At 43.5% G+C, this 9,117-nt stretch overlaps 1 protein-coding gene across 1 annotated transcript in view; it reads right to left on the bottom strand.

Moving 5' to 3' along the window:
- Positions 1 to 1,438: 1,438 nt before the first annotated feature.
- The window catches only part of LOC306734112 (glucosidase 2 subunit beta-like), a gene marked incomplete at its 5' end in the record, with an annotated part of 107,554 nt that continues 99,875 nt past the window's right edge, over positions 1,439 to 9,117 (bottom strand). The window contains 2 exons of the mRNA XM_079215445.1: positions 1,439 to 2,492; positions 7,182 to 7,281. Coding sequence (XP_079071571.1) covers positions 2,355 to 2,492; positions 7,182 to 7,281 — 238 coding nt within the window. The 3' untranslated portion in view covers positions 1,439 to 2,354. The remainder of the gene's footprint in view (positions 2,493 to 7,181; positions 7,282 to 9,117) is intronic.

The following is a 9,117-nucleotide window of genomic DNA, read 5'->3' as shown; positions in this document are numbered from 1 at the left end:
TTGAGTTGTTTTAAATGGCACCACCACATTTATTTTCGAACAAGTGTAGGCCTGAAGATGTATATACGTATGTACTGTATTTTCACAACCCTAACACCTTTAAATGGTGTTTTCAAAAAAATATGTGGGCAAGAGGCTGACTGTGAAGCGTCGGTATCGCGGCTGAATAGATTGTAATAAGTGGAGAGGGAGATGGAAGAGACTGTCGCATGCCGACTCAACGCAAACGCCCCTTTTCCCCCTCAGCCCTGGAGGTATAACTGGCCTCCCTTCTAAAGAGGGAGCTTAAAAACAATGACCAAAAACAGTGAAAGAAGTGCTGGTTGTGGTGGGCGTCAGTCAAGCAGTCAGTCAGGCGAAGGCCTCGCCGTCTCCCACTCCAGATAACGGGTACCCTGAACTAGTTCCTACAAAGCTGAGTCTGAGATTTAATGCAATATAAAGCCTCTGGGCCCTTTTAGCAATTTGGAGTCAACACACAAACACGCCCACGCTCAACTGGAAAGACTTTCCATCCCTGCCGCTTCATGTGCAAATGTACTGAATGGAGGGGTGCGAGTGTGTGATAGTGCGCTGCTCTTGACACTGTGTGTGATTGGCAGTATTTCCAGCGGTGGAAGCCTGTGAAGGCTCAGTGTTTGTTCTGCTGACATCAGCTTTGGCATCTGTTGCTTGTCTGAAACCGTAAGAGAGGGAGAGATTAAAATATACACTGATATTATGTTTCCTTGAGATGGTGGGGCATGAAAATGTATTATTATATCCTTAGAAAAACTGTTTTTGTCAATCCAGCTTAGCCAAAGTGTTTCTATTAAAGAAAGAGATGTCTGATTGTGTTGCATTAAATCATCTTCTACTCAAATTTTCAAGTCAAATCACTTAAGCAAAAAAGAGCTACTTAGTATTATATGCAACTTTCATGAATGTCCTTCTTCATTTACCTGATACAAACCTGTAAAAACCAAAGAGGTAAATTTTCCATTCAAAGAGAGATCGTAGCTGGGAGCTGAGGCCAGATAAATAAAAACAGCAGCCCCTGAGCTACGAGGCCCGCGGCTATTGCATTGCTAACAGGCAAACAGCCAGCCAGCTGCCCCAGCAGGGTACGAATATATCAGGTAGCCGATTCCTGACAGCTGATCTAGCTCCCTCTTAATGAGCCCGGCTGCAAAACACACACAATCTGTTACATAACATCATAAAAAGCATGCACAGTAAGAAGCAGACTGCCAACGCTGGCAGAATCTCATGAAATCAAGAGACGTTACATCCAGGCAAAATGCATCAGTAATGGGAGTTGAAAGTGTAAAAAAAACTGTCGGCCTATACATAATATTTAAACCACCTTAAAATGTTTTACAGTTTGATTGTTTAGGAAATGATGTAACATGAAATCATAGACAAGACTTAGGTTATGATAAAGTATGAAGTAGTTTTATTTGTGCTTATGAATAATCAGTTATTTGACACAGCCGTTACAGTGGTTGCAATGTCATTTTACACATTATAATCTTGTTGAGCCATAAGTGTTAACATACTGAACTATAATGCGGTGAGAAAAGGCTCACGTTCAGTATTGTTCTCTTTGTCGACGAGAAAATACCATGAAAACCTTGGAAAGACAAACAATGTGTTATTTCGTCTCAATACTTCATAACTTCGTTACCCTGTTGGTGGCGCTCGGCCTCAAGCCTATTTGCTCTTTTTGGTGATAACAAAATAATTACAAATCCGTAATAACGGGTCACAAATATATAGTTTCATTTAAACGGCTGAATAACTTTGGTTCTAGCAAATGTTGCTTAAACAGGAGTAAATGGTGCATTTGTTGGGGACTACTTTCAGCTGTGGATTAATACACATTGGATTTATTATTTCAACCTGTCCACTTATTGATGTGTTTTCAACCGTTTTTGGATAACAATGAGGCTCTATGTGAAGCTTAACAGGTCGTACTATAAGACGATCACAATACTGTTGGTTCATATTTAAATTGAAGGAATGAAAAAGCAGTTATCTAGTGGCAATGTCATTATTGTAATTGATCTAGTTTCACTTTATTCAACTATCTACATAGTAATCTTGTGTAAACCCAAATAGGGAATATAGTGCAGTTTGAAAAATACTTGTCTCAACAAAGTAATTCATTAAGTCACTGTAACAATTTATGAAAACTAAAGTGGTCTCGGTGCATCGGTACTGAAACTCAGATTCTGACCTTAGTAGGACTTGCTTGGAAGTATATATGTTCTGACAACACAGATGTCAGAGGGGACCCTCAGGACCCCAGCCTGTCACCGCGGGCCAGCCAAGGGGGGCTAAATGAATCTAGACCAGGCCGGTAAGGGACGGGGTCACAGTTCACTGTGTACGCCCCGCTGCTTCAGCACCGGCTGACAGGCCACAGGAGTCTGCAAGTCCATGATGTACTGGCATTTGCTGGGCTCCTTCACCGATCGCAGGGCTGTCTCTGTTCCGCATGTCAGCGTGACCTAGAAAAGCACAAAGAAGGAAAAGTTGAGGTGCTGCAGGAGAGGAGCCGCTGTTCGCCCGAGTCAGAAGCAACGGCGGATTTATCTCCCACAGGAGGCTGATGGAGGACGCTGTCCTACCTCTGGTGTTAGTGGTTTCCTAAGCAATTTAAAACTTTGGTCAAGAAATGGGATTCACTGCAAATGGTAGATTTATGCAAAAAAAAAATAAAAAAAATACAGCACTGGTGATTGAAACATAAAATGATCACAGTGTGCATGAGGAGTTTCATCACGTGTCATGACTAACAGGTGACTGACACCTTCTGCAAGCGAGTAGAAGGGAAAAGCAACTTATTTTACTTCTAAGAGGTTTCCATAGCAACACCTCACATCCCTCTGTCGAACACGAGCACCTGGAGAGAGAAGGGAACTGTACAGGTAATATTGTACTGGGGTTTCAGGCTGGTGCCACCGGTGATTTTGGGTTTGACCCGGACGTGTTGCACAGAGATATTAAGTGTGTGTTTGCGCTCGGCATTACGAAATGTGTTTTCTTCAATGTGTGTGTGCCGGATTATTGTTGATTCCATTTTGACTTGCAGGTGTCAGAGCAACACACACCTGCTCTGACAGGTGTCTGTCGTCAATATATTGTCATGTATTTTGTGTGGCAAAAATACTCCACACAGATTTTCTTTTTAGGGACGAAAACATCTGAATCTTGGCTTCTGCCACATCAATTACAATCCAATGTCCCTTTAAATGAACCTTTTTTAATTATAAACTAAACAAATCTGAATAAATGCTGGTCTTTCAACTTGGGTCTTTTCCCCCCATCCAAGTTTCGTTTAGCAGTGTTGGTCATGACCAACAGAAATTAGGTGTACAAGTGTGCAAATTCTCCTTTAAACGATGGGATCTGAAGTCCCGGTTGTGCTAGCTGCACGTAGCTAAACCTCCTGCTCACATGTAACAGTCCTGCACTTTGACGAGGAGCTTAAACAGTTGAGTTCACCCGTCCCTGCAGACGCCACCACTGAAACACGCATCACTGGTCCCACGACTCAAGTATACAGAGAGAGGCGCGTTTCACCGCAGAAAGGGAAGCGCTACCCAAAAGACGACATTCAGCATTTCAAATATAATGAGCGTTGACTTCTGACGAGACTTAATCTATGCCAACTGCTCTCGGTTAGGGAGTCGTTTCAAAGGGATTCAATTTAGTCTTCTCAAAGGGAGGCCCTGGATATTATGAGTTCATACATTTGCAAACAACATTTATTGGCCTCTGATTTGAAGAGGGGGGGCCGGGCCCCGAAAACAAGATCATTAAATGAGATGCATTTTCCATCGAGCAAATTCACAAAAATGTAAATGGTTCTCATAAAAGTGTCTGAGAGACGAGTCAATCCTGGGAAAACAGAGAGAAGAGGAGAGGAAGAGGAGGCTGAAGGAGAATGCAACAATAACCATAAAACCAATGTAGACTGACAGGGGGGGGGACGGCAAGTCAGCTTCCATCACTCGTCTTTGAGCAAAACATCTTTTTGCCAGGCTGCTGAGTGGGCCACGAGGACTGAACATCTTCCACTGAGTGACGGACTAACTCCAGTCTTGAGGTACACACATGCGCATAATGAGGCGAGAAGGCTTCAAATGGTCCCGGGGGAATGTGGTGTTGGTGTTCAAAGAAGCAGTTCATGAGTTTATAACTTATTGAGAGATGGACTGTCTGTCATTATCTACACGTCTGGGTTTCTAAACTGTGTCGCTATAGAGGCTTCTTGGGCGGTCGTAAAAAGAGGGTTTGATATAATGTATTATTTAATTTAGTGTCTTCATTTATAAAAGACAAAGAAGTACAAAGTGAGTGTGGATTCATCATTGAGGCCCCACACGGTTTCAAACTACACCGTCAGCAGATTGAGGAAAGAAGAAAGAATGAAAACATTTTCTCTGTGATGAGTGACGAGAATCACACAACTACAATTTTAAATGATCCCACGGGTAATTCCAGCCCTCTTGGCCTGGCTTTTATTTGTTCGTGATGGCTACACCTCACACTACGATTTACAGATTCTGACACCATTATTATTTTTTCTCACATTTTTATTCATTAAGATGTATTAACATTATACATAGATACAAAAGTTAGGTTTGTCAGGTTCCCCGCCACTCCTCTAATGATCTTTTCCATATACATAGCCCTGCACATATACCTGCATTTTCCTATACACACAAATCCCGACCCCTCCTCTAATTTGTAACATAAACCATCAGATTTTTCGATGCTTGGTCAGTTTTGCTTGCAGTGTTCTTTACTCTGGCCATAATATTTTCAAATGCTGCCGTCTCGGTCTGTTCTGAACCTGTAAGGCCTGGTGGCACCACCCATTCGTCTCCTATCATTGTGTGAGTTTTTGACATCATTTAAATATCAGCTCTCATATGAAAAGGTGCATTACATTTACAAGAATACTAATAATTCTCAAAAAGGGGAAATTACCCAGTCCATTTAATACACAGCTCGTGCCATCATGCGTGGTGACTGATCGAAGAACTGCAAAGTGAAAGCAACTATAAATAAAAACAAATTCTGTTCGAGAAGAGAAACTAAGAGAAGCTAATTAGTGAGTATAATGCGACTGTTTTTTTTATATATATATATATATATGTGTGTGTGTGTAAATATCTAGGGATGTTCAAAATGAACCATTAAACCATTTACCAACAATGAGTATTTTGATCAATTTCAGTTAAAGAAACTGAACTTGGCTTGGGGTCTTGAGGAGTTGTACCTAGTGATGGCGAGATGAAGCTTCCTGAAGCTTTGAAGCTTTCCATCCAATTGGTTCGCTCATGTGCCGAAGCTTCATGGAGCTTCATTTGCTCTACTGCGCCACCAAGTGGACAATACATGTGAAACAGGCAGAGTCATCATAACGACACCATGGCTTTGGTGTGTGAAGCTTTAAATCGAATAAATTATGTTTGTGACGCCAATACATCAATTATTAACTTATTAATATTGTGTCTATCTTTATGATATATTGGCGGGGTCAAAATCAAAACTCAAAACAAATTGGGAGAGGGTTGTGATGTGACTGTGGGTCAGTGGTTAGAATATCCGACTTTCAGTCAGAGGATCGGTGTTTCGAGCCTCGGCTCCGTTAGTCCATGTTGATGTGTCCAATATTTTTTTAAATAAAAATAAAAACTTTTCCACAGTGCTGGGCTTTTTGAGACTATTTTGCCTGCTTTATAAAATACCCTTTCACAGACACACATTAAGCTGGGTACAGAGAGGAAGGGGGAATCCATTGAGTTTCGCTGCCCCTTATATTTCAAATCGCACGGCAAACCCACGAACCATTTTCTGAATTGGTCACATGGTACGGCCGGCCCGCGAGGCTTCGAACGTCACCGCATACGTCATCGACACAAGCCTCGATACGCGCTTCACCAAAATCTACCTGATTACTCGACACGCGCATCAAAGCCTCGACACGAAAGGACACATCACTAGTTGTACCCTTTATTGACCAACAAATAAAATGTACACACACACTGCACTACTACGTTCACAGCTATAACTTAACTGTTAACTTCATGCTCATCGTCTCTCTCTCTCTCTCTTTCTCTCTCTCTCCCTCTCTCTCTCTCCCTCTCTCTCTCCCTCTCTCCCTCTCCAACACCGGTGGAAATCCTGACAGAGTATTCCAGACACACAGCTCAACCACGCAGCGCAACTAATTGATGGAGTGGAGACTTACTGGAAAAGTAGTTGCATGTGTCCATGACAATGGACAGGCAACATCGTGGCTGCTAACGCTGCATTATGGGTACTTAGGTTAAATCCAGCATTTAAAAGCAGACAAAGTGTTTGTGCAAAACAAGCAACAACTGTTTGTACATCTGTTTTCGTTGCAGCTAGGCGCCTTCAACCACATCCTCAGTGCACGCTGACAATTACCATGTCGGTTAACTGTTGGAGGTGCATACAACGAGATTGGGAGCATTTCGGTTGCCTCTCAACATGGCAACACATGAGCCAGCAGCTCGTAGCTAACAGTGTTAACGGCGCAAACTACGGCAAATATGCTGCCAGTGTTTACCTGAGGGGGAGCTGACGGGTGGGTGCCAATGAACAGAAGTGACCATATTTGGAATATGTGCACGGCCTCTAGTAGCGGCAGCGACCTGTCAATCACAGTAAGCCCAGCCAGCCCTAAAGGGTCCTCTGCTTTATGGTCTATTTGACTGTAAATGGACCATACTTTACTAAATGAACATCATGCTTTATTGAAGAAGACTAGAAACTAGCGATTGAGATTTTAAAAACTGATTTACTTTACTGAAAATCAATTGAGAAGAGGATAATTTTCTCATAGACCTCCATACTATCAGACTTATTTTTGGAGTCGCCCCCTGCTGGTCAGTAGAGAGAATGGAAGTTTTAGGACACTTCTGCATTGTCTTCACTCTAAACTAAAACAACACACAGCCGTCGGCAACATCAACAAAGCAAGAAGAAGCTGAGATAAGAAAAATGATATGATATGAAAATATAAAAATACCAATAGTATGTACCATTTGTCTATTCATTAGTTGATTCATGTCTCGGTGCTCTTATATGCGCCCATAACTGAGAGAGTGTGTGTGCCTATTGTTTGCATGTATGTATTGTGAAACACATGTAGTACTTACTGTAGTACTGCGTGAACCTCCTTGCCAGCAGGGTTCTCCGTTCTCATACACCATCTGACTGTACTGGTTCTTTGGGGTTCCTGCCCACATCCCCCACCTCCTGCAATAAAAAGGGTCAGTTTGAATATTTTCATAAAGTACATGTGGAAAGTTTCTGTCTATTAGTCAAGCCAAACAAAAGTCTCTACCCTTTTATAAAAAAAAAGGACAAATTGAGCACAGAAACATAATTTGTTTTAAACACCACTAGGTTGGCTTATTGAAAATCTGTTCCTCACGCAAACATTAAAAGCTGGCAAGATGGCCTGCCTGGCAGTGGCCTCCTTTTGGATCCTGGCACCAGCGCTCACGCGTCCCCTCTCCTCTTCAACAATGGAGGGGAAATATTAATTAGCATTTTTGTCAGCGTAAAGTCTGTGTGCAATACCACACGAGGGAAGGAAAAGAGAAGCACAGACGCCAATGCAGCCCATCTCAGATGAGGCTGTGCCTGCCCAGTGCTAGCTAATTACATCCTCACCAAACATTTCAAGGGGAGCTGAAACCAAAGCAAACCAGGGTGCAAGTGGACACTGTCCAACGCAGCTCACAGTACCGGCAGATGCCATTTTGGTTCTGCTTTCAGCTGCTAACTTCCTCTGATCCTTTGTAGAACTTTAGAAGCTTCCTTGAGGTGGCATTGACCGAAGTCATGCTGCTGGTAAGTATTGACTTTTGTAAAACATTGTAATCCTGCGAGGCATTAGTGCGCGGTCGATTGGAGATTTTACTGATCTCGTGTCCTATATAGGCTTTTCTGTCTGCAAGAACAGAGAGCAAAACATGAAATTAATCAATTAATCAAGAAATAAGACCTGACGATCGGAAAGCCTTTTTGTGGCTTGTGGATGTTCTGTTGATCATTCTGGATAAAGAGATACAAAAAGCTAATAATTCAACGGCTTTTTGGTTTAATCTGCCAACATGCTTTTTCTTACTAGTACAACCCTGTCAATCAATGTGCCCACATTGACCTTTCCACACGGCATTCAAGTAGAACATCTGCTCTGTTCTTTTTGGTGTCCTAGAAGCTATATTTCATGGCCTATTATTACATTTTTTTAATTGTTTTTATTGATTCTGTAATAATAACAAATAATATAGCCATTTTTCCTCGGTAATAAGTCAAACATGTTCCCGGTGGGTGTTGGCCTCCGCCAGGGCTGCCCTTTATCACCGGTCCTGTTCGTGACCTTCATGGACAGGATATCTAGGCGCAGCCAGGGGGCGGAGAGGATCCGGTTCGGGAGTCTCGGGATCGCCTCTCTGCTGTTCGCGGATGATGTGGTCCTGTTTGCCCCCTCGGACCGTGACCTCCAGCATTCACTCAGTTAGCGCCTCCAAATCTGAGGCCATGGTGCTCTGCCGGAAACCGGTGGATTGCTCCCTCCAGGTGGGGACAAACTGCTTACCCCAAGCGAAGGAGTTCAAGTATCTCGGGGTCTTGTTCACGAGTGAGGGTAAGGTGGAGCGGGAGATCGACAGACGGATCGGTGCGGCTGCAGCAGTAAAACAGGCGCTGTACCGGTCCGTCCTGGTGAAGAGGGAGCTGAGCCGGAAGGCGAAGCTCTCCATTTACTGGTCGGTCTATGTTCCAACCCTCACCTATGGTCACGAACTCTGGGTCGTGACCGAAAAAACGAGATCTCGGATACAAGCGGCCGAAATGAGCTTCCTCCACAGGGTGGCCGGGCTCAGCCTTAGAGATAGGGTAAGGAGCTCGGACATCAGGGGGGAGCTTGGGGTTGAGTCGCTGCTCCTTCGTGTCGAAAGGAGTCAGCTGAGGTGGTTCGGGCATCTAGTCAGGATGCCTCCTGGACGCCTCCCATTAGAGGTTTTCCAGGCACGTCCAACTGGTAGGAGACCCCGGGGAAGACCGAGGACACGCTGGAGGGAT

The sequence above is a fragment of the Taurulus bubalis genome, assembly GCF_910589615.1.
Source record: "Taurulus bubalis genome assembly, chromosome: 3".
In the NCBI taxonomy this organism is placed as follows: Eukaryota; Metazoa; Chordata; class Actinopteri; order Perciformes; family Cottidae; genus Taurulus; species Taurulus bubalis.
This window is presented reverse-complemented; position numbering and strand designations above follow the sequence as displayed.